Here is a 27029-nt window from a genome sequence, read left to right on the forward strand (position 1 = left end):
ATATGTATATAGCAATAAATATATAAATGAATTAGATAATATAATACTACCATTTTATACACACACAAACTTACATATATAGGTAACATATATAACCACTAAAGAAGATAACAGAGGTCCTGGTCCTAGAAAGATTACCCGTACACTCATCTACAACCATAAACATAGTTCTCAGTGTGATTACTGTTTGCATGCACTTGGTCATTAAAAAAGTATGAAAGAGAAATACACACAGGATAGGAAAACGTAATAGGAGAAATACTGATTCTGAGAAGAAGCGAAACTTGGAAATCAATATAGCAGCAATTCAAAATAATTTTGAAAGAGAAAATGAAAGCTGTATTTATTTAAGTGATATAAATTAAGTAAGAGATTGTAAGCCAGTAATGTGTGAGTATGAAACCTTTTTAACTCAAAAATGTATTTACTACCTGTTTCATTCTGTCTATCCGTAAGTGCTGCATTTATCCCACAAAAAATATATTTCCCTTCTGAGTAATACTGTACAAAAGACATGGTGTTTTAAAAATAGATTTTACAAGGCTAAAATTAGGAAAGAAATAGTTTTAGTGAGATCAACCATTAGAGAAATTTGCTAATCCAAGTGTGAAGCAGAAACGAAACCTTCTTTTGTGAGGAAATACCCACAGTATGCTTGTTCTTTATGATTTACATGACAAATGCTGAATACTGGAGAGGAAACTCAAGTGACTCTCATAGGATTTATCTGTATTATTCAGTAAGAAGACCTGATCCCCTGATAATTAAAATATTATATTTTAAAATAGAAAGCATATGTACCCTAAATATTAAGACAACAGAATTTAACAGCATCTTGGAAAACTATTTTAACATTGTTGGATGTATCTCACTTCTGAGAAAAGAATCTATTATCCAGTTTTGAAGAAAAAAATGCAGCTTACAGTTATGTTTTGTCTTGTGACGGTTGGACTTGACTCAGTATAAACACTATCTTATCCTCCAGACATCTAACTTGTAACAGCTATGCCCCATCTATAACATTTTAGAATAAAAACTATGTAATTCAATTATAGTTTGCTGTAACTCGTTTTTTGCTTCAGCAAACATCCTCATAGAAGAAAAATGTTTTAAAAAAATCATGTGTCCTCAGAGACACTAATATATCAGTAAATGATGAAAAGAGGCAATATGAAAAAGGAACACTCACGATTTTAGAAAACAAAAAAGCTACAGATCTAGAGCTCTTTTTCAATATATACAAAATCTTAAAGGTATCAGCAAAATACCACAGTTCATCTCAGGTCCTTGTGGGAAGCATTTAATCTGAAAAGCTTTGTGCAGTTACTTTACAGCTAGAAATGGAGACTTTTTACGTTAGGCAAAATCCAGAACTACTAGGTAATGGAAATTCTACAAGACAACTACCAAGACAACTGTTATATTCTGCAGGTTACTTGACAGGAATTGTTATGAGATAAACATATTCCTCAAACTGTGCTAACCGCACTCCAATTAATGACAGTTTGGGTACTTTGGTTATTCAGAAATTTCTTAAGTAATTTCTCACAGTGTAGCTGTATAAAGTGCTGATTTTGAACACTTCCTTCCAAACTTTTTTCAAAAGCTGTTTTTGGGTTTTTTTGGGGGGGGGGGCGGGGTGGTGGTGGTGGTTGTGTTCTGTTTGAGGGTTTTTTTTGTTTTGTTTTTCTTTTTCTTTTTTTCTCTTAGTGGAAGCCTACAATTTAAAGCTTGCCTTGAAATGACTTTCTGCACATACAGACAAAACCCACTGGTCTGACTACTTTTCTAAAGTGGAAGTAAAGCATTAGAGACTTTTATTTTTCACTACCGGTAAGAATGCAGTTTTTAAGTAATTCTTAGTAAATTTACACTTAACATTACTGCAAGATCAGACCCTTAAAACACCTAGTCCTGTTTCACAGGCTAGTTTCATCAAATCTTTTCATCTTTGAACAGAAAATCTCACTTTTGTCTTTCAGAGTGCATAGCACTCTCCACCATTACAAACTTTGTAAGTAATGATTTACTTAAAACAAATTCCCAGCACTAAGGATATCAATAAAACCCAGAACTAGAGCATAAAATTGAAAAGACAGTTACACAATTCTGTGGGTGCTTGCTGCCCTAGCTCACCGCTACACATTTTCACATCAACCTAATTCATTTGACACACAGTCTTCCCATAGCTGAGAAAGCCTAGCTTTCTTAATAGTTTTTAGTAAAAGCTAAAATACAAACCCCTCTATGTTTAAGTAAAGTTAAGGTTGTGACACAAATCAACAAAAGGCAAGAAATTTGAAGATAACACTGATAATCCATGCTTAAATCATGACTGTTTAATAAAAGGGCAACATGATATGAGGAAGTAATGTCAGCTTTAACTTCACTCTGTGTTCTTGGGCAAACAGGTGTTTATCTCAAAGATTATACTAACTCAGCTTCTCCTGTCCGTCTAGGTAAATTCTAGTGATTATTTAGCATTTTACAATGTGCTGGACGTAAAGAAACTTTTAAACTCACTTTCAGGATCCTAGCATGTTACACTGTAACAAACATCATTAATTAAAAATGGATTTTTAGAAAATTATGCTAGAGAAACATAAATATTCTATAAATCTTCAGAATTAAACAAAATATACTATTTTGTATACAAAAAAATACAGAATTAACCATTTTGTAATGTAGCATGAAATAGAGCATATACTCTTTTTCTCACAAGTTAGCAACTCTCAGTATGTACACATACATCAATTCCTTTTTGAACCCTCTTCTGTCTTTCTGTATAATAGAACAAAACATTTTTCTGGGCAGTAAAATGTCAGGGAAAGTAATGCTGCCTATGGCTACATTATCAGGGTCTAGGGGTTTTTAATTAATCTTTTAGGCTTCAAAATTAAACTTAGTATTTTAGTATTTTTAAAAATACTAATTGCATATAGGCATGTCTGTCTGGTAGTTTTGCATACTGTCTTACTGTAGAAATGGGAAAACAAAAGAATGAAATGAAAAATGACTAAGTACACACTTCACAGTCTTTGCTAGAGTACCTGAGATTACCTCACACATATACACCTATAGCATTAATTGCAAGGCAATAATAACATTTTTTTGCTGCAATTATTTTTTACTGCAATTGTTATTGTTTTTGCTTAATTAATGTCTCAAATTATTACAAATTTTGTTGGAAATTAGCAATATTACTTTTTTTTTTTTCACTTGAATTGCTAAGGACTTATGATCTTGGCCCAGAGGTCAAAACTCCGCTAACTGCTGTAGCACCAAAAATTGTTGTTGAACACTTTCAAACAGAGCTTTTAAAATCTTGCATCTGTACTCCATCAAGCTGCATGAAATCTGTACACTTAATAGTGTACCCCAGTAACTGACTGCAATAATGTTGAATGACTGCAGAATCCAACACATTAGTGACATGTAAGCCTTAGTCCACAGCAGTCAACAGAAGCTCAGGTTGGATGACTACGGTTGCCAAGCTAATAATCCAAACTCTACGTATATTCTCCACTCATTCATTCTGTGAAATACACTTCCCACTTTTCATCTAGCCATGCATACTTCCTTTCCTCTCTCTCCATTCTTTCATAAGCAAGACTTTCCCTATCCTCAGTTTTTTTGCTTCAGTTTCTCAGTGTCTGTTTCCCTACTTTTTGAGAAATCATGTTTTCCTCTCAATAACTGAAGCCAAAGAAGTGTGACATCAGTTTAAGAAATCACTGATCCTCAAGATGTGGATTCCCTTATTCCCATGATGATTCTTTCTACATGGGTTGTCAAAGTCAGAAGGGACAAAAGTACAGCGAGTAGATCTATAACACACAAACAGACAGTTTCACTTCTAGCTGAGGTCCTGCACCTCTGACCCTATAGTAGTCACTTTGTGTTCTACAGATAATTCCCCTCCCTGAATTTCCAGCAGACAGTTCCCATTTCACAAATTCACAGACTCATGGCCAAGAGGTATCAAGCCAAGAAAATCTGTTTTCAACTTTGGCAAGACCTGTTCTGCACATGGATGTACAAACAACTGCAGACCAGAGAAAACGGTGGTATAGGCCCATGCTCCCTCTCCTCTGCCATGCCTCAAAGCTCCCACAGGTGCTACAGCTGTATTGTGAGCTCATGTGCAAATACTGTGGACATGAGACAAGCTGAACTCTGCAGACCAACATACCCTTGAATGCACCCATGCAAACCCCAGTGAAGTGCAAAATCTGAAGGGGAAAACAAAAGAATGAGTTTGTGATCACTGGAAAGGTAATGTATCACTTTGAAATAGTAATTCTTTATAAAAGCTCTGGAGTAAAAAGTTAAAATAAAAAAAAAAAAGGTGAATGAGAAACAAAATAAACAGAAAACCTGAGACACACATCTCAAAGATACAGTTTGTAAATCCTACTGAAATTTAGGCATGTAAGTGGGAGATAGACATTTGAGAATTTGGCCTTATTGCAGAAATAAGTCTTATTTGATGTATCTTATTTGAAAAAACCAAAACAAGATAAAACAAAGTAGCCTCTGCAAACACACTCAAGTGCTACGAAGTTTTCCTATTCCAAATACAAATTCTGTCTCTCTCTGTAGCCTATCACACAGAAGGCCTAATTCGTAAGGTGCTCCTCTCTATTTTCTCATAACAGCATTTTTAAGGGATCATCAAGTTCATTCAAATTTTATGGCCTACAACAGGCATCTAGAAATGCACATGTATTTTTAGATTTTCTCCCAAATGGTCTCCTGGTCTCCAGGACAATTCAAAGGGCACTCTATCTAGTCTGCTCAGTAACTGTCAATTCTATAAGGAACACTTTGTAGCACATATGCACGCTGCCTTTCATACTTCTAACCAGATGTTTTTAAGCATGTCAAACACTTTTTGTACATTTCCTATTTTTATGGATAAAGGTTTTGAAAAATTTTATCTGTACATTTCCAACACTTTCACAAGAGTCCCTGTGCAAAGCTAGCAGAGCTCAATCTTCACAAAACCAAAGATATAGGTATACTACATACCAGAGTCAGTGATCTTACAGGATACTAAATATAGCTCTTTCAGGTTCCGGCCTTCTTTGGCAATCACTTCCACACATCTGGAAGACACATATAGTAAAATCACAGTTAAAAGACAATAGATAATTTTTAAATAGCGAGAGCACAATCCACAAGTGTAAGGTACTGTATCTCAATTTCTTCATTTTGTGAATTGTTCCATACAATTCACTGAAAATGCATACGGCTACATGTATACATTAGAGAAAAATATTATTTTACATTGACTGCTTTTATAGGAATATTTCCAGAAGTCTTTGACTATGTGAGTTGCTTGAAATATATACAGGCAAATCCTTTGGAAAATAATACAAATGTGAATTTCCATTTCTTTATTATTGTGTAATTTTGAAAAGTTTCTATTGCAAGATTTAAGCTTTGAGAGTTCTTCAAGGGAGGAACTATAAATGCACTGTAATGAGGAGAAAAGATAAGAAAACATAATTTTAAATTCATGTTTGTATTTCTTCAGTGATTATTGCAGAAGTCAGCATTCATCAGGTCATGAAATGCTACATGCCATTGGTGTTCCAATATGTTGTTAGAGAAGCTTGTATAGATGAGAAGACAGGTCATTTGTTTGCCTTGTCACAACTATGATGAATTTGCAATGAAACACATCAGTTTTTTTCTGTTAATCTCCGTGTTTGATTTCTTGTAAGCAAGAAAATTAATATGAAAACTAACATTGTCTTGTAAAATAGTTTATTATATACTTATGACCAAGTCTATATTAATGTTATGTTTACAACTGCATTGTTTACAGTATCACTCAAAAATACAGTTCATAAAATACATTTTCAATCCCACTGATGTAAAATGCACCACTGTTCATTCGATCAGCTACCATGACTATTGTGCTATTCTCTACATAGAGAATTTTTTAAAGTGTATTTTATAGGATAAATCATAAGAATTTCTTCTGATCAGATATATTCCTCTTTAATTTTCAGATCAATTACCCAATCACCTACTCTGCCTCTTAAATCAACCATCCTACAGTAGACAAAATTAAATTACTTGCCAATTTTGAAAAAAACAGGTATTGCTGAGTTTGTCATAACTTTTGGAAAATACACATAAATTCTCAGGGACCTTTTTCCTCCACTTACCACCACCAATAGATTATCTCCCAATCTGATTTACCTCTTCATGCTGCCAATTTTAGATTTTAAAAGCAACCACCTAATTCTTATAGCTTACAATAACACAGTAACTGAATGATAGCCTTTCATATCTATTTTCCTTATCTATGCTTCCCTCTTCTAAAATCTAGAATGAAATTTCACTACTATTAATAAAACAGCATGCCTCTGACAGAGTACCTTAATCATAGTTCTTTTACCACCATTACAAATCTGCAACACTTGAAAACTGTCAAACCCTAATCTTTGGAAAATTTTTTCAATACTTGCCATTGGGAAAGGTTGTCTTATGTTCTTTTATGAATACACAAGGAAAGGAGAGAAATATTTAACATGGTAACCCCTGACATGGAAGAAAAACAGGGTAAACGTCCAGATTCTATACTTGTTTAAACTCGCAACTTCTCTGCTACGAAAATTAGCAAGCATGACAGTTAGTTTTCTTGTTGAAGTTACACCAGGACTATGCTTTTTAATATAAACTAACCTCAGAATTACACAATTTCATCAGGTTATTTTCCTAAAAAACAGGTAAGATTTAGAGCATTAAACACATTCTATGTATGTGAAAAACTACTTCTGTTCCTGTAAGACATTATTTTGAAGAAGATACTCATCTTTGTTAACTGGCTTATGAAGATCAACTAGGCCATGAGAAAGACTTTTTATTATTTATTCCAGAAAAATACTTCCTAATAATTATTTTACTGGTAATATGCATAAATAGAAAATCAGTATCCTGTATTTTATTAGACAGTATGCTCATTAGACATTTCAGCAAATAAGACATAATTGAAAAGTGAATGGACATTACAGCTAAAAGAAGCTTTTATTAATTCTTATTGCATATATCATTTAGCACAGTACTGAGATCATGAAACACTTCTCGCCTTGGATAAAAATTCTGACCCTAGAAAAAATATTTTGAAAATTTTATCTAATGACTCTACAAGTTTTCAAATTATTTCTGATCATTTTTACTCACTGAGAGACAATTAATTGATCAAAAAATACAATATAACAATCACTGTCTAACAATACCACCACAAGACAGTCAAGATGACATAAAAGACTACCTAATTTTCCGTACAACTTCAGTTACACAAATTTTCAGAGTCAATTTTGTATTATCTGCACATAGACATATCTGCATGTGCATTCTTCAGAATCCTTGTATACTCAGGATGTTGGCCATTCTCTGGCTCCAAACAAAATCTGTTCAGCTGTGAAGAAAGGAAGTTGTAGCTTCTCTCCCGCTGCAGTAAGGGTGTCAGTATATATATATATATAAGCTTGTTTTAACAAAGAGTGCTAGAAACACAGTGTTTGAGAAGGAATTTTAGATGCAGTCAGTCACTTTATTCCAGGAGCAAAAGACAAAAGTATTTGCCTGTGTGGCCTTTATAATTACATCCTTTAATCCTTCCAGATAGCGCCAGCTTTACGGGTTAAAGTTTTTTCAAGTGGCTTGAGTGACTCCAATCCTGTTCTTAGTGACATCTTGGACTCTAAATGAAATACTGTTCACTTTCTCCTAATGGGAAAAGAAAATCTTCACAGTTTTTTGCTATTTCCATTAAAAAGAAAAAGGCAAAAAATGTAGCTTTTACTGCCTCATTTCTTTTTTTTTTTTTTTTTTTTTAAAATAGTAACGTCACTTGACATCGAAAAGAGTGAGATAATGACACCTCTAGTTTGGACAAGAAAAAATTTAAATATAGCTGAAATAATGAATTATAATTTTTTGTCTGCCTTCTATAACTTGCATAAGTCAATCTAATTTCAGGTTTAATTTCTATTATCACTTCTATATATCATCACTATGTAAATTAACTTGTAGAGACAGAAAAAACATTTTATATGGCCTCATTAGCCTCTGCTCTGCAGAGGGTCACAGAATACATAATTGCTAGTAACAACTGATTTTTTTAAAACATAAGGAAAAATAAGAGTAGTTGTGTATTTATTACTTTTACCTTTTAATCTTTGTTATGCATGACAGCAAAGAAAAAGGTTAAATGAGCAAAATTAAATTAACCTTTTCTAGAAAGCAAGGATCAAGTCGTGTTAATTCTGTTGCAGTAATCCATCAAAATTATAGATTATTGCCATATTTATCTTTAGACGTCTTTATATTTACAATGTTGCTGAATTAGACAATAAAAAACCCTAAACTTAAACACATCAGCATAATACTGGTAAGTAAGAGGAGCAAAGTTATTACTTAAAGCAGTAGCAAATGACAAAAGTAAGCAAAACAGATAATTGAGCCCCCCAAAACTTGGGGACTAACCCCTATTTATCAGGGAGCTAACGTGATGCCTCTTGGACATGGTAACAACAGCTGTGTGTCAAGGCAGAGAGATCTTTTTAAATCTCTTAACCTAAGGTTACTGAACAGACTTCTATCAGCTCATCCTACTAATTTTAATAACAAAAAGACAGGCAATATCTAGATGAAGTAGTGAAAGTTACAGGGACACAGATATTTCTTTTATATTTTTTCTCCAAATATATCAAAATATAAACATTCTTCCCAGAAGAAAAGTAATTTTCACACTCAAAGTAACTTACTACCAAAATGAGACAGGAGTTCACTAGCCAAGGAATAAAGAAATAAGACTACAATTAGAGCTTTGATGATATACAAGTCTGGATCAGAGCTGGCCAAAGCTAAAATCTCTTCACTTCTTACTTTGCAGATGAGTATTATTTAGAATCATGTAAAACATGAAAATATCAAAACAGAGAACATGAAATACTTATTTTAGGAAGAAACTGCTTATTCATTAAACCTGAAAATATTATCTAACAAATTCTTATGCCAAGCTTTCCCTAGATCTACTCAATATTTTATGAATGCTGTTCTCTGATAGACTGATATGCAATTCAGTTTTATGGCATTTGATTCTAAAAGTAAGAAATTATTATCACACACTATGCAATTTACAGTGCAATCAGGAGCAGCATAAGGCAAAGAGCAGAAATTGATTGCACATAAACATGCCAATCAGAAACCAAGAATATAAGTAAACACATACCTACCTACTGTTAAACCAGTTAAAGACCACAGATATTTATAAGACAACTAGGGCTCACTCAGCACTGTGATGTTGAACACATCAACATCCCAAAGTTCATTATGTTCAGAGATTAACAAACCTGAGACTGCCTCTTACTGTTATAATTTCTAAAAATGTCTTCCTACCTGAAAAGGTAAACAAATCTCAAGAAGAAAAGGATATAACTGTAACGTTGCTAAAATTCCAATTAATATCAGGAAAAAGCTCTCACTCTGGATTACCGAACAATGGAAATTTGTCTACTAACATGTACTTGCATATATTCTTCCCACCTGGTCTGTATACACGACCAAAAAAATTACTTAAGTGTACAAATATTTACTGGTATAAAGGTTCTCTGCAAACAAGTCTCTTCTTCAAAAGTAACAAAACAGCACGACTGAGACAACTTCAAATTTAGGGTCATCATCTTGACGGCTCCTGCATATAAAGCTGTGCAATAAATTCACAAAGTCAAGGTTTCTGACTTTCCATGATGTAATGCAAAATGTAAGAGCTTAAAAATAATTTTTAAAAATGACAACTTAGAAAATAAGTCATTCAAAACCCTGTAATTTTCTTCCCTTAGCCAACTGATCCCTACCTTCTTTGACTTAAATGAAAGGTTAAGGTTAATGAATTAAACTGTGCAAGCTTCTGCCTGTAAGAAAAGATACAAAAGATCCTTGAGTTATGGCAAATAATTGTCTTTTCTATATACACACACAGCTTTTATGTTTTTTGGTCTAATTCTAAAAACATTGGAAAATCATAATTGTGACAACCAAAAGGAACTAATGAGAAAATATGACTACAGTATTTGTGGTGTAAGTGGTCCTGGGAGACCCTGTTACAGTCTGAGATGCTCTTTAGCCCTGACTGAAGCTAATTGGAGTTGCCATATACTGGTTAAGAGATCACAATTTGAGGGAATGAGTTTCACTCACCGTGGAGGTGTAAAAAACCCCAAACATTAACACACTGCCTTGGTAAGATTCAAAATAAACATCAGACTGTTTACATGGCTTCTTTGCATTTGACTGGCATACATTTGTCTCTAAGCAGTGAACACCTGACCATCCTTTAAAACATAACCAAGACCACTACTGGGAACCAAAAGAGAGCTTGGAAGGAACAAGACTAAAATATACAAGGGAAAACCAGAAACCTTTCACATAGAAATACATGGAGCTCCTCAAAAAATCAGTGTTTCAAAGGTTAAATTTGGGAAGAAAACAGTAGCTGTGTATAAAGTGATACTGTCATTGGTTTTGATGACTTAAAACATTCCTATGGAAGGCAATAATGTAATATAATAACCAAGTATCTCCCATAACAAAACCAAACCTCTTACCACAGCAGCACATACAGAATCTTAAGAAGCTGATATAATCTGAGGCCTTCTGCACTCAGAAGGAATAATTTGAAGCCTAAATATGAAAGGACTAACATTCTACTGAGAGATCTATAAATCCTCATAAAACCTCATAACAATAAATGATGGAACTTCACACGCTGATGGATACATATGCTTGGTTCAGGATTCTCTTTTACTAATCACTTTATTTACATTGTTGTGTATGGAAGGGTTAAAAGATGGAATTTTGGCCCGTGGATGAACACCGAGTAAGAAGGAGATAACTAAAAAACGCAGTCAGCACAGGGAACAGATAGTTTATTGTCTATTGTTTGAAATCCCGACTACGGGGATAAGAAAGCAGAGCAATGTTAGGAGAGGTAATACGTGCAATAATGGAGGAATACAAGGCACCACACATAATTTTGCTTACCTTGCAAAAGTCCTGCTATTGGTTAGAGCATAGTGGACATGACTGATGCATTATGGTAATTTGCCATGCGCACAGAGCCCATGAACCAATAGAAGGGATGGCTATGGCACGTGCAGCGCGCCTGGCCAGTGGGCGCAGGTGTCATAGGCTCCCTATGTTACAATTGAGGCATGTTTTGGCACTCATCAGCTGCAAGCATTGACACCTATTCCTCCACAAATGTATAAAATACTGGGGTTTTCCGAAGAGCAGTGGGCTGGTGTACGGCAAGATCACTGTTGCCTCTGTGGGGACGCCCATGTAAAGGTGGTACCTACCAACTGCTGGACTGGGCTTGCGGTGCAAGACGACCAAGAATATAAAGACTGTACGGATGGTTCATCATCTTCTTTACAGTCCTTAGGTCGGTATATTAATAGGGTTTTTTGCTTTATAAAATACCCTTAGCGTAACACGTGTGGAGTTAATAAAATCCTTACTTTTTCTCTTATAGTCAGTGTGTGTGTGTTTACCTCTCGGAAATCCTCGAAACCAACCTAAAACAATTATGAACAACATATCTCTTCCAATGTATTTGTTTTCTAATACTTTATGCTAATAAAAGGTATGATTTTTACTTGTCTTTCAGTTAATTTGGCACACAGTTTTTACTGCCATTTTAACATTCCAATCACATTCAAAATATGTATTTTAAAATTGTTTTTAATTTGAACACTAAGAACTGCATCTGTAAGAAACAATATAAATCACAGAGCCCGCAAAACAAGCTAGGACTTTCAAGCAAAAGCACAAACTGAATTTGAAAAGCACTTTTTGTCTGGAGCCAATATGCAAAGTGTCACTAGTTATACAAGTTAACAGCAATTATCTTAAGGCAGTCATTAAGTTCTGATTAGCAGTAATGTATTCTTCAGAAAATCAATGTAATTTAAAATTAGGTTTACCAAACAGTTTTGCCACTTACAGCACAGGAAAATAGATAAGCTTTTTTTCACACTGGAACTCACAAACTACAGAGGTAAGAGCAGACAAGTCCCATGGTGTCTGCTTGTGCTCTGAGCTAGTCAGATGCAAGCAAACTCCAGTCAGAAAACTACACAAATAAATTGATCAGCACTGTGCTTATGCTATTACGCCTGGTCCTTCAGCAATAATATCTATTTTCAAATACTTATTAGTAGTCTTATCTAAAATTTAATGCCTTATAATTCCTGTTACCTTGACTGCATCTAAATCCAGCAAGCAATTAAGCCAAGAAAGGAGAGATTTAGCAAATTATTTAATTCTACTATCTGACATTTACATGTAGTAGTATTCCAGGTGGCCTTTGGTTCTTTTCAGACTTGGAGGAACTAGATACCATAATGGATTTAATGGAAATAAACAATTATGAAAAATAATTTTATTCTAAAACCTTCATGGATCTGATTTTCCCCAGCTAATCATACTAAAGTCCATCAGAAAATTAAACAGTATCTCTTCTTTTTTAAGAACTTCTAAATATTTTGGAATTCAGGTTTGAGATGAAAAAAAACATTTGATACAGCACTTCAAATACAGTTTCTTAAATCTATTGTGGCAATTTGTCTACTGTCGTAAGCAAAAACAAGGAGCTGTTACTACCAGCAAGCCAATGAGCATTTCTTAGCAAGCACTATGTTTTGGATTGTACAAACAAATAAAGACTTGCTTCCTGAACTGTTTCAGTTGTGCCTTTGCACTGGAAAACTGGTAAAGTACTTGCTTTAGAGTTACGGAACAGCTGGATTACTTTGCTTTATTAGGGTGCTGGTGTAGAAAAGGAGTTGTTTACATACATGTTGCTTCTTCACTCAGTTAATGTGATGATGGCTTTTCTCAAGACAAGCGTCAAGGTAACTATCATAATGTTATCTACTAGCAAATGCAAAATGTACAGATTTAAAAAATAATGACAGCACAGTAGCTACAGACAGGATCAGGAGTTAGCAAATTGTAGATTTTATTTCTACGCACATAAGCTAATCCTTGCAAATTCAAACAAGATACTTGATGTCCCACTGCCTCATTTTAATTTTCAGAAAGTGTACTGCAGTGTACAGAGAGGATATAGTGACACTCAGATGCTGAATGTGTGTTCTGGCTGAATCTTTAGTTGAAATGATTAGGAACTGATGCTGCACATGGAAAGAAGTTCAGAGAGAGACCACCATACATGCTGCAATTTCAGAGGAGTGCAAAGGAGATGAGACATTCAAAAGGAAAGCCCGAAGTATTGCTATAACTCTCTCTCCTGGTACAAATCACAAGGGCATACAATGGCACAGCTGCACCATTACTTGCATGGAAAGACTGGGCTTTGAGCAGGGGTAGCTTTACTTCTTCTCGGCCTTTTAGAGATTATATTTACATGCTTCAGGCCTCAAGATTTTTCCTGGTGTTACAGTGGCCTCAGTTTTGATAGACTTTGGGTTTTTTTTAAAGTAGTCTTGTGCCATTCCATTAAGGTATAGTATATAGAGTAAGAGTATTCATAATTCATTTGTTTTTATTGTATGCAAAATAGCTGCCTTTCCTCAAAAAAAGCTTCCAAGTTTAATAGTAAAAATAAGAAATGGGAACTCTAACTTCACAAAAATGTTCTTTAGACTGTCCTTTTAGAATGCTAGGATAAACTTTAAAATAATTCCATAAAAATGAAAACACTTCACCTGGTATTTTGAAAATAAAATATTCAGTGTTTATACATCTCTGTACTTCCTGATCTCAACAAGGACAGCACATATATGAAAGAAGATTTCACCACATTTGCTGTTTGATTTTCATATCATGTAGGCTGACATACACCTCACTGAGCTTTGCACATAGGCAGCTAAAGTACTTTATTGAGATTTACTCTTTCAATCTCCTTTGCATCACTTACTTTTTTTCTAATCCAGATAAAACCCTAACCTCTACCAGCTATTCTTTTACATATACCTTTAAAGACTATCGTTTCTTGAAATGACAGTGCAGATCATGGTCAATGGGTGATGTGGACTGAGGATGGACTTCATCAAGGGTTTCTCCCACTAACTTGAAGAAAACTACAAAACCTCTGCCTCAGTTTCTCCTTCCCAAAATAGAAACACATTCTATAAATCTATTTTTTATTGTGTTGTAAACAGAGGTGATTAAGTATTGGTAAAGGCTCGGTTCTGTGAAAACAAAAAATCCCTATAAAAGTTTGAAAAATATTCTCAATCCTATTCCTGGGAGCAGTAGTATTGCTAAGAGTTATCATGATCTAAATTTATGTGAGATGAACAAGGTTTACAGTAATCTCTTTCATTTAATAGTAAAAACCAGTAAAGTCTTTGACAGGACATAAGGAAGCTTTCTGCAAAACAGTCCTATCATCAAATCTGATCTTTCTCCTCTACTGCTGAACGACATTCAAGTTGGTAGAGAATTTCTGCTTATATAAAATGATGATAGAGCACAAAAAGAGCCAAGATAATCAAAGAGGAAAAAAATAAAATCCAGTACTCATCATAATTCACATATCATTGGAATTGATTTGGGGTCCAATTCTCTTTACAAATTAGAGCAAGTTGGTAGATCTGTTACATTAATTTAATGCTGCTGATGTTAGTAAAACTGATGAAAGAAAAAATCAAGCTCAATGCATTTTTGGACAAATGGTATGAAGAAGAGAGACTAAAGAATGTGAGCAATAACTGAATTCTACAGTTCTCAGGCAAGGCCAATACACTAATGTCTCACCCAAAGGATAGCATCACAGCAAAGCTTGTATGTGAAAATCGGTATATTTCATACATCATATGTTACCAGAAATTTTAGCATACAAATTTTAGATGAGAAAAAAACCTCCATGCTTACTAAAAACTTAAAAGTCTTGATTTGCCATGAAGTACTATATAAATCTTGATAAGAATGCCAAGGTTCTTAGAAACTTCACTTTAATCTAGAGAGAATGCACTGACATAGCAATGACTTCAAAAAAAAATGCTTAAAGGCAAATTTCAGAACCTCTTCATGAAATGATTATGAATTCCTTTCCATAAGGCTGTCTGGCTAGTATTTCTATTACTGGTACACTGCTTGGAGAAAGCAACAAAAAAACCCTTGATGGTACTATCTGTGCTTTGTATGAAGTAAAATTGCCACCTTTTAACTCAGACAAGATACTAGCAAAACTATCTCTTAGAAAGAGCAGTATTTCTTTGTGTGTCATAATCTTAGTAGATTGCCAATTATATTCTGTAAATACAGATTTTAATACCACCTAATAATGTATGAACTTCACCTAGTATTATTCAATTCTTAAAAGGACTTAATAGAATAACTTTTCATGTAATCTTACTGGCAAATGATCTGGCTAGACAGAATACTAGGATATACTGTGCCCTTCTAAACTGTAGTGAGAAAACATGGTTGTTTTCAGTAGCTGGAAAATTCATAACTGAGCAAGTACAAACACAATGAAGGAGACATTTGTTTGTATCCCTGATTTAATGTATCACCAAAAAATCAAACAGAATATTAGTCTAAATTGGTGTTGTAGGTAAAAACAGAAAAGTTTCAATGGGTAGATTAATTCATAGTTAAAATCTGTAAACTAAAACTAAACTTTAAGAGATACTATACCTAAATCATGGACTTGCATTTTTACACGGCACATATGTCATTCGTAAAAAAATAGCTTTATTAACTGAGCCTGAAGGCTGATCCCTGTAACCACTTCGAATCTCACAGAAAATGCAGTTTCCCAGTTATGCAGCAACAGAAACAATTTTTGGCACCTTGAACATCTTTGCAGAATTCAGAAGTCCAAAAGCACAAGAAGACTATAAATTAGCTTTATATAATGTGATGACAGATGTTTTAGACAGTAAAATATAAGTGAAGAAACTTTTTTCAGTCTCTCCTGTCTTAGGGTCCCCTGAGTCTTGCTGAGATGGTTCTGATTATGTTAGAGCATTAAGCATGCTAGTAATTATTTATATTTCGTGTATCATAGCATTTTTTACATTCTTGTAAAAGAAACATCACTTAATGTCTTCTGCCTGCACTTGTATCTGTGGAAGTGTCTCATTGGCTCCCCCAAAAGCTATGTAGTTAAAATGTCCAAAACAAGAGAAAAAAACCTTAAGAACAAGTGGAAGGATTTTGACTGAAATTTTATGAGTTCAGTAATTTTTTCTTCCTACTCTATCAGAACCTTTTAACAAACCATCACACCAACATTTAACATAATCTTCTAGCTGAGTTTCTCTGTTCATTGATGTAAATATCCTAAATCTTGACAGTCTATAGTTTAGATGTCTTTCTGGCAAGCCTCAGCTAACTTTGCACTGAAACAGAACAGAAATAGTCATCTAATTCCTTAATAGCATCTCAGCTATGACAGTGATTATGATGTTCTATGGCAAGACAATCAGAAACAGCTTCAAATGATTTCTTAAATTGATCCAACTGGACCCACAAGGGTGCAACTGTCTAAACCATTAGAAATTATGTAGTCAATTGAAATCTACATATTGAAAAAGCCAAGGAAATTTCCATGGGTTGTATTTTTGCCTCTCTGGAGAATTCAGGCAAGAATTTTGTGATGTATTCATAAATCATTATATGTAGCTATCATTTCACAGAATTTTTAATAAACCATTATTAATAAAATATAAAAAATCTATGAAATCACTTAACTGCAGATCTGTCTTTCCCTACTTTCCTGTAGTAATATACTTAAATTAGCATTAGAGAAAGTCACATTTATTTCATTCACAACTTTAAGGATATACCTTTTCATTCTAAATATATTGCATTGAAGTAATAAGCATTGCTGATGGTTGAAGCTTTCCAAGGACAGGACAGTGTTACCACATTAGTCTTAGCTCTAAAACTTGGCAGTCACTTCAACCAGGTCAAACAGACTTGGAATTGCCAGTCTCTCTGTGTAAGAAGTCATTTCTGCATAAAAGTAACACAGGCACATTTCTTCACTCACCAGGTAAGATGGGGCAAAAGCAAAGTAACTAGTGTGTAGCTTGATAGAAACAGTGGGGGGGGGGGGGGGGCAGGAAAATGTTACATATTTTCCATATGTGCAACTTTGAGAAATTACAGAAGGAATAGTACTAAGAAGACAAAAGCTCACTTTGCACATTAATTTCCAGACAGTGAAGCAACCCAGACAGCAGAAGCATGCTGATGGTCAGCTGGAGCAAACGTCCACCATTCAACACAATTTTCAAGTTATTAAGAAATTAATTCAAAGCAGGTACTGTTTGCCAAAGTTGTTCTGACATCTATTGTGTTCAGAATTTCTGTGGCTGCCACCGCATTTGTTGTACCTCATTAGAAAAACTGGAAGAAGAAATCTCTAAAACAACATAAGCACATTCTGTACTTCAAGAATAAATACTGTGTCAGAGGACACCTTGTTTTCAGTAGCATCCACTGTGTACTAAGATATTCACAGGTTATACTGACAAAGAGAATTGGAAAAGATTATGCTCTCACTCTCTTAGTTCTGATTAAATTACTAGTTTTCAAGGTTCACATGAAGCCTCAATTAATTCCCAGATTACTGGCAGAACACAAAGGAGTTTGTTACTCATTGCTAGACATAGTCTAGTAACATATTATAAATTCAGAAAGTCATCTGGATAACAGCTTTCTCTATATTCTTACTAACCTGCCTGTACCTAAGATAGACACAGGTAAATTTGAATTTCTATTTGTCTTTAGAGGCCCACATTTACAGGAGGCCTGAAAACTTATTTTCTAAGTGCAGGACTGGAATTCCATTAGGACGTGAATGGGCAACGAAGGCAATTCACAAAGCATAGGCAATGTGTTCACATTGGATTGAAAGATGAGTTTCTACCTGTTGCTCCAATTTCATTTTCTGTCTGGTACTTGTTATTTTCAGCATCAAGTACATAGGATGAGTCTGGCTTAGAGTGTGATTCTCCCCATGGAAGAAAAATCACATTCCTCCATAAATCATAAATGCAAAATTCTTTGCTGTGGCAAGTAGTTTTGAATCTGTAACTCCAGGTATAGATTCCCTGCGATGTGGCCAGAAACAGTACTAGGCCTTCAAATTGGCTTGATGACAGGTTAATTACCTCCACTACTGGTTACTTCAAAGTGTTGACAAGATCTTAAAATATTTCCTTTACTAACTAGCATCATATGTGCTCATGGAGATGTGCGTCAGATAATGTTGGTCTCAGACATACCAGGAAACATGCAGGTAGTGATATGGCAGGCTAAATCTGTTGCTTGGAGCCATGAATGGAATGAATTAGTATTATTTAACCGCTTGAAGATATGATATCAGTTTCTTCTAAAACAAATAAACAACTACCAAATTGTGCCACAAAAAGCAGAGCCAGACTCTTCATATTCACATCCTAGCCAGTTGTCACACAATTGCATTTATGAAGGTTTCAGTAAGGCAGCTCCATTAATAAGTGGAATACTAATGCCTTTTTTGATTTCAGTGACTTTGGGTTTAATCCTAGATTTAGAAAAGAGTTCACTTATTTCCTTCTGGCATCAGGATGAATTCTTCACATATGTGGCTAAACTTCTGTTCAGCATGTCTACCGGTTTTGTTGAGAAAATGACAGTAGCTCTGCTTATTTCTCTCGTAGCAGAACCAAGGGGAGTAGCAGTAAGTAGAGCTCATATGCCTTGAGATCTTTCTCTTCCATTGATTTTAATGTGATCACCCTCTCCTGTTTGACTTGTTTGTGTGGCTCTGGCAGAATTAATCACTGTGTCCTAGGCACCTCAAGATATGATTTTGTTGTTCATCATGATGAAATAAGGTCTGAGCACCTTCAAGCTAACTCCATCCATTCTAATCTACTAAATAAAATTTTCCTACTCTGTGATGGGGTTTGGGACAGCAATGTGACTTAACCTAGATCAGTGTGAAATAATGTTTCTATGCTAAGTGGAGCAACCAGTTGAAGTAACAGATCATGAAGAGTACAGGTTACATGTCACAGGAAAACCAACATCATATCCTTCCCTGAGATTACATAAATCTCTTATAGACCCAGACAGACTAACAGAATCTATAACTTGGGCTGTCACCAGTCATGTTTTTCAGTCCAGCAGGTTCCTAATCTAATATGTGGTCAAACAAGATGGTGACCATCATAGGTACAAAGCCAGATAAAGCATTTGTATCCACACCTGTATTGGTTTTATCTGGCAAGGTTTTGGTAGCAGGGGGGGTTACAGGGGTGGCTCCTGTAAGAAGCTGCTGGAAGCTTCCCCTGTGTTCGAGAGAGAGCGAGCCCATACCAGCCGGCTCTAAGACGGACCTGCCGCCGGCCAAGGCCGAGCCAATCAGTGATTGTGGTAACACCTCTGTGATAACATTTTTAAGAAGGAAAAAAAAGTTGGGACGGGGAGAAAACAGCCACTGGAGAGAGGAGTGAGAACATGTAAGAGAAACAACCCTGCGGACACCAAGATCAGTGAAGAAGGAGGGGGAGGAGATGCTCCAGGCACCGGAGCGAAGATTCCCCTGCAGCCCGTGGTGAAGACCCTGGTTCAGGGTCTGGCTGTCCCCCTGCAGTCCAGGGAGGTCCACGGTGGAGCAGATATCCACCTGCAGCCCGTGGAGGACCCCACGCCGGAGCAGGTGGGTTCCCGAAGGAGGCTGTGACCCCGTGGGAACCCTGCGCTGGAGCAGGTTCCTGGCAGGACCTGCGGATCTGTGGAGAGAGGAGCCCACGGAGCAGGTTTTCTGGCAGGACTTGTGACCCCGTGGGGGACCCATGCTGGAGCAATGTGCTCCTGAAGGACTGCACACCGTGGAAAGGACCCATGCTGGAGCAGTTCATGAAGAACTGCAGCCCGTGGGAATGGCCCACGTTGGAGAAAGTTCATGGAGGACTGTCTCCCGTGGGTGGGACCCCACGCTGGAGCAGGGGAAGAGTGTGATGAGCCCTCGCCCTGAGGAGGTGAAGCAGCAGAAAATAACATGTGATGACCGTAAACCCCATCCCTGTCCCCCTTGTGCCGCTGGGGGGGCTTGGTGGAGAAATCCGGGAGTGAAGTTGTGCCCAGGAAGAAGGGAGGGGTGGAGGGAAGGTGTTCTGAGATTTCGTTTTATTTCTCATTTACCTTACTTTGGCTGATTTGTAATAAATTGAGCTAATTTTCCCTAAGCTGAGTCTGTTTCGCCCGTGATGGTAATTAGTGAATGATCTCTCCTGTCCTTATCTCGACCCGCAAGCTTTTTGTTATATTTTTCTCTCCCCTGTCCAGCTGAGGATGGGGGAGTGATAGAACGGCTTTGGTGGGCACCTGGCGTCCAGCCAGGGTCAACCCATCACAACACCTTTAATTTGTAATGCATTCACCACGAAATTCAGTCTATACCTGCACCTTGTAAAGAAGCTTCTGAAATATTTGTGTCTTACAAATATGTTGCTTACATATTTGAATTTTACAAAGTAAGATTTTCTGACCTTTCAAAACTGCAAATAGTGCAGAATGTGACTGACTCCTAACAGAATTTTCCTAATAGACTTCTCTTGATTCCTGGCTACAGTTTGTATTTTCACTTAAAAATTTACTATTGATGAATCGTGGCTTATAAAGAATCTCTCCCTTTCTATGATACAGTTATAAGCAGAGGGACATACTCACATTAAGAACACTGGCTCAGTAAGCTACAAGAAGGAAAAGATCTTTGAATCAGGTATTTATATTTCAATTGAATTACCTCCAGATGAGGGTTAACTTGTTAGATATTTCTGATAACATTAAAGAGTCAGCTACTATCACTGCAGCATCAAGACCTCTGAACTGTGTATTTAAATATACTATTACACATTTAAGTGTATAAGTAGATAGAAATAGTTAGATGGAAATAATAATGACAGTTTGCTGTCATTGTGATCTCCTTTAATGTGAAGTTTTTCAGGTAAAGATTTTTGTATGTACTATAAATATTTCAAGGTTGAAATGTTAGGCCTTCAAAGATATATTTAAAAATATTTTAATGCATTAATATTTGTAATTAGTAACATCGATGAAAATATAACATATACAGTTATCTGCATATTTTTCTATAGTTCTATTAATGTAGGATTTTCCAGGGTTTTTTGGTATAAGAATATGAAAACAATGCTAATGATATTACAGTAGCATATTGTGTGCAGATACACTGGAGAGAGGGAAAGGTTTTACAGGATCTAGTTCCACCCCTTACTATCACACCCAAACAAAGCACTGCCAACCTGTGTATATAAATTAGACATATATAATGTGAATATAAACCAGTTCATAAAACAATGCTCGTTTTCTCCTAAGGAGAAACCCCACAAGTGTGAATACAAATTTCTTCATGTCAGGGATGGATATGGTTGCAGTCATACTCTGACTACAGCACAAAGAGCTGCAACTAATATCCAAGTTGACAAGACGTGCTTTTTGTAGCACTCCTCCTATCATACATAAGAAATAATAAGTTTCAAAAGTATATGCCTTTCAGTGACTCTGAGGCATTCTATAGGATTTTATAATTATTAGAGCCAGTGTGAATCTTCTGTCCATAGAATTCCTTGATTTCAAATCCAGATAATTAGCTAATATCAATTAGTTAAAAGTCAGTGCTTAAAAAAAGGTAGTCCCTCTTCTGAAATGAATTTTAATTAATCTTATTTTGGATATAAACAACAGTTATTAATGGGTAATAATATTTAGAACAATAGCGTTTCAGTGAAATGGATGCAACATAAAGGCATCCTAAAATAATCCATAAACCTTTATTACTGTAATATGCTGTTAGAACAACAATCCACAATCTTTAGTATCATGATGTAAGAAACTGAAATCGTGCTAAACATATGCAAGTGAGAGAGATATCTAACTTATATTCAGGTACCTCTTCAACTGAATCCAGATTTGAAGACTTTTCTGTCCTTTAATAACTTATTAGTGTAGGAATAAAGAAACAGCCATAATTCTTGCCCATCAGCTATGACAACTATCACCAACTCCTGATACATTATCCTGAACCATTTTTACTCTCCTTCAGTATGAGAAATTATGAAACAAAGGTCTGTCCCTGCACAAAATACCACAGTGATTACAGTATCTCAGATCTTGGTTTCTTGTGTTTCTCTCTTGTAGGCAGAAAGAAATTTCCCTTTTCCTCTCACAGCCAGTTTCTTTTTACCAGTGGTAACCTGGTGATTTCTAAAATGTCCCTACTTTCCAGTGTGGCTCATCTTCATGGGAAATGCTTAGACAGAACTAGATAACTTTGCCTTCACTGCCACCCTCTGGGCTCCTTACTTCAAAAATAAGACTATGAGCTTTGGCACAGGGATTTCAGGATGCCTTGACACATACCGTCTTGCATATACTCATTAACAACAGTAGCATCTACTTACACAGCACTTTTCTCCTCTAAAAAGATCTCTGTCAAATGGCTTTACAGATCTATTGGCTGGATTGCAGCACAAATTTGAAACCAAGAACAGTTAGAATGAATTTAATCCCAGAAATTAAGATGATCCTATACTATCTCATAATCTAAATTTTCACATTTTGTGACTGCAGATGAGGACACGTCCTATTGCTAAGAGGTTACCATTTACATTCCTGTTTCAGTTAAAAGTATCAAAAACTCACTGATGAGCGAAGTCCTCAGGGTCTATTTTACATAGTTATACAGTTCCACCAACATAGGTTCCCATACCAAATATGTGCCTATGATGCAGTCTGTCAAACATCCCAGAAGCTTAACTGGTCTGCTTTTTTTCACATAAAAGCAAAGAGGCAATGGTAAAGGAGCCCACACAGATGGGCTGCAACAGAGGAATAGCTCTTGGTATTGAACTCAGTGTCTGTGTCCACTTCTTTCTGTTCTCATAGATAATCATTGCATGCTGTAGCATACTCCCTGACAATGAGGAAGGCAACTAAATCACTGTATATGGGTGGCTATTGTCTGAAATGATTAAGATAGGTTGGCAACTACTCTGAGGAGCTAGGATAGAAACTAGTTATTCTTTTGCCTTCTTCACCACACAGTCTCCCTCCAGTGTCCATTTAAGCATATGTCGACTTACACTCAACATTATTTTCATTTGTACTTACCCAGACTCATTTTGCTTAATGTATGAGATGACAAGTTCACAGCTCAAGTCAAGTTTGAGGGTTACTAAGGATGAAAATAGTGATGTTTGTCAAACACAGTGGAAAAGAATTTTCAGGTTATGTTTGTACAGTTGGAGTATTTGATTTCCCATACAGTTTGGAAAACATCCTTAACCTGGTAGGTCCATTAGAAAAAGAATAATGAAATAAGAATTTATGCCTACATTTGCTTAAAGGAAATGCTAGGAAGACAGGTAAAGTTCACTGTATCTATTGTTACTGCAATCAACTCAAAGAATTAAAACTTTTCCCCCCAGATTCTCAGAGTATTGAAGTCATGGGAAAAAAAAGATGCTTTGCAAACATCCAAGAACTTTTAAAATCTGTTTTGCCTCTTACTGTAACAAAATACAGGACAAAAAGGACAAAGAAAAAGAATATACTCCCTGGCTTTATATATAACATGGTTCTACATTCATTTATGCCTCACATAAAATGATTCAGTTGTGCTCTCAGTGATTTGTGTAAGCCAGCAAAACCTCAGTCATTCAAATAATTCTTTGTAGGCCTCTCAACACAACAAGATCAAGGAAGATGGAAGTGGCCACTAATCTTTAAAAGCACCCAATTTAGGGCCAAAGGCATATAAAGGTTCTTGATAAGCTGTTCTTAAGGATTCTCAAATATTTCAGCAGTGGTCTTTGAAGACAATCATAGTGATGTAATTAACAACTTATTATGATACTTTGTAATCCCCTACAAACTCACACTCAAATACTAGCATATGAAAGAAAAAAAAAAGGGGGGGGGGGGGGGGAAGTGGTTTGTTTTCCTATTTCATAGAAAAGGGAAAGAGAGTAGGAGGAGAGATATAATCCATGAAAAGCTTCCAAAACTGCAGACTGAGGTAAATAACACACTGTAATACATTAATCAAGTGACAAGAAAAATAAACAAAAAAGACTAAAATAAGACATCAGGAAAAACTGTATTTCCTAGTACAAAAATAAATGAGCTAGATCAAGTTTTATGTAGGAAAAGAAATTCTCTAAGTTCAAAAAGCATTTAAAGAAAATCATGTTTAAAAGAATACCTTTGGAAACAGTAATATTAAAAATCAAAGATAGAAGTAGACTGTTTTAACATATGTGTTGAATCTACCAGTTAACAGCCCAGATGCTTATACTGCCAAAAAAATGCAAGGGCATAACAGTATTGTAATTACTTAGTATATCCATATATTTCCCAAACATACTGTGAGGCCTAATTAAAGGGTTCAGGGTTCTTTTTAAGAGCTTATACAGGGCAAAAAATAGCTGCTCACAGTTCTGTTCAAGCTCCTTATATTAAGCATAAATGCAAATTAAAAAAACCATATAACAATACAAAGCACCCCCCAAAATACTACACATAATTCCAAGAGAAAAAAAAATTCTTATATCTTTAGGAAATAATGAAAAATGGATTTACAGATCTGACAAAAATTTATTACAAGTTAGATACCTTGAAAATTGAAAACAACAGAGACTTTTTTTATGTTCAATGAAGTTCAAAATAGCTGTTTTCATCTTCTGTGCAATTACAGAAAATTAAGGAAAAAAACTAATACAAGTAATTAACATAACCATCACTGAACAGTAAATAAAAGCAGTTATAATAAGATACACTATGTAATAAATATTGCAGAGGCCTTAATATACTAACAGTCCATAATTTTGGACAGCAGTCCGAGCTGAGTATTAACTTTAACATGTTTGTACACGTGACTACAGCTGCAAACAGATACACAGCTTCCCAAGTAACCCTATGAATAAAAGCCAGATAAATACGTATGATAATACATGTAAATTGAACACTGAATTTTGTTTCTGAAAATGTAAGTTGCTACATAGTAACATGGAAGAATTTGTCAAATGTGACAAGGAGCAAAAAAAAAAGAACACATGCACAAGTGAGATGCAAAATCAAATTTATCTGAAGAATTTTACATGAACTTGCCTTCCTTTGGCATTTATCTACCAGTAAGGGGCAGGCAGACAGGAATGGACACTTTATATTTGAGTTCGAAACTTAGAAAATTGCAGAAAACTGACACATAACAGCATCCTGAGTAGGTTTTTATTGTTGTTCAGTTCAAACATGAGTAAGATTTCCTCCCAGTCCTCCAGAAAGACGTGTCAACACTTCCTGAAGTGCTTCATGCTGACACTAATGTTTCAGAAAACTGTGGCAGCAATCAGTAGTTGTGAAAGCAGCTGAGATTTTGAATCTTAAAACATCTAGCGGAAATGCATGAGATAGGAGAAAATCAGTCCAGCTTTCCAAAATAAGTGGGGAGTTTGATATAAGTGATAGAGGCTGCTACCTGTAGCAGATCAAAGGGCTTCAAGCCATGAATTAGAGGTTGCCTGCTCCATACAGATAACCCTCATGTGGGAGCATGAGCACCCTTTATAATCCTCAGGAAAAGTCAGTAAGAATCAAGATTGCAAATGAACCTCTGCACATTGTGTATCATACATTTAGACATGTGTCAGAGCCAATACTAGTTTACTGCAGAAATAAATACAGGTAATATGATTTCACTGCTACATATGCCTTTCTTAAAATCACAGCCTCTTAATATCAGTTCATTTATTTCAGATATGAAAAATAGATCTTCTTAGCTCTTTCTGCAACAAAAACATCAATGCAATTCCTTTTAAGTGTATTGAAAGCAGATGCTTCAGCTGTCTGGTTTTTATAACCAAGATAAAATATGTCACCTTATGTATAAAAATAGGAATATTTCTAACATTATGGTTATTTGCCATAATGAACTAAATAGAAAGCCTCTTGACAACAGCAGTTTACAGCAGCAAAATTAAGAAGGTAATTCAACATACAATCCCAAATAGGTAAACGCTCTTGAGCCACTTTTAATGAATTTTTAAAATCTTAAAAATATCCTTATATTTAACAGTACCATGGCTATTGTAATAAGCCAGGAGGGATCTTTTGCACTGAAAAGAAGAATTAATAAAACCTCATATAAGTACAAACTGTCTCAAACTGTATTTGAGAATAGGATTGACAACTGGTTTTCATTAGAGGAAGCCGTAGAAAAGAAATTGGGGACTATTGGAGAGATCTATGTTCCTGAGGAGATGCATTTTGCCTGAACCTAGGTATTGAAAACATCTTGTTTTCAGTGTTTCATGGTAAACTATACAAACATCAAATGTTTCAAACAGTTCAGGCTACGTGGGGAAGCATTGTCTGAAAAAAGTGGGGTATCTAGCTACAAATTATACTTTTATATAGTTTTATATAAGTACTACTGAAGATCTACAATTATACCGAGCTTTGTGTTTCAAGTAAGGTAACCAGACCTTCCCCTTTAGTCAGAACACTCCCAGAAAACTAAAAATTACTCCCAACATCTTGTAAAAAATATTTGCAGCAATAGTTTGTCCGATTTTCAGCAAGAAATAGATTTTCCCCTTTATCCTTCTATTTTGCAAGTGTCTTGGATCTAACCATCTAAACTTTTTTTCAGCGTCACAGAAAGAATGGATATGACTCTCACTTTGACTCCTAAACTCAATTCTTGTGCTGTGTTGCATATTCTGATGTGAAGACCATTTGGCATATGATCCAGGGCAGGAAGCATGTCATATGCGTACCTTCGCTCTCTATTTTCTTCCTTTGTTTAAGGGGCTCTTTTAGTTTGATTCCCAACTTTTCTTAATTTCCTTTACCACAAAGGACAACGATGCCTCCAGACAAACACAGTCAGCTCAGGAAGTGTAAGGATAGCAGTTCATAACTGCCACCTATAACCTATAAATCTGGGGTATAGA

General features: G+C 35.5%; 1 protein-coding gene across 4 annotated transcripts in view; it reads right to left on the reverse strand.

Moving 5' to 3' along the window:
• FBXL17 (F-box and leucine rich repeat protein 17) overlaps window positions 1–27029 on the reverse strand; it is a 290036-nt gene that overhangs the window by 97228 nt on the left and 165779 nt on the right. For all 4 annotated transcript variants that reach the window (XR_011323445.1, XR_011323446.1, XM_069777471.1 and 1 more), the window contains exon 7: window positions 5032–5108. Coding sequence is in view for 2 of the 4 variants with exons in the window: in XM_069777471.1 (XP_069633572.1) it covers window positions 5032–5108 (77 nt within the window). In the remaining 2 variants the exon portion in view is untranslated. The remainder of the gene's footprint in view (window positions 1–5031; window positions 5109–27029) is intronic.

This window comes from Haliaeetus albicilla, chromosome Z, assembly GCF_947461875.1.
Source record: "Haliaeetus albicilla chromosome Z, bHalAlb1.1, whole genome shotgun sequence".
Lineage (NCBI taxonomy): Eukaryota > Metazoa > Chordata > Aves > Accipitriformes > Accipitridae > Haliaeetus > Haliaeetus albicilla.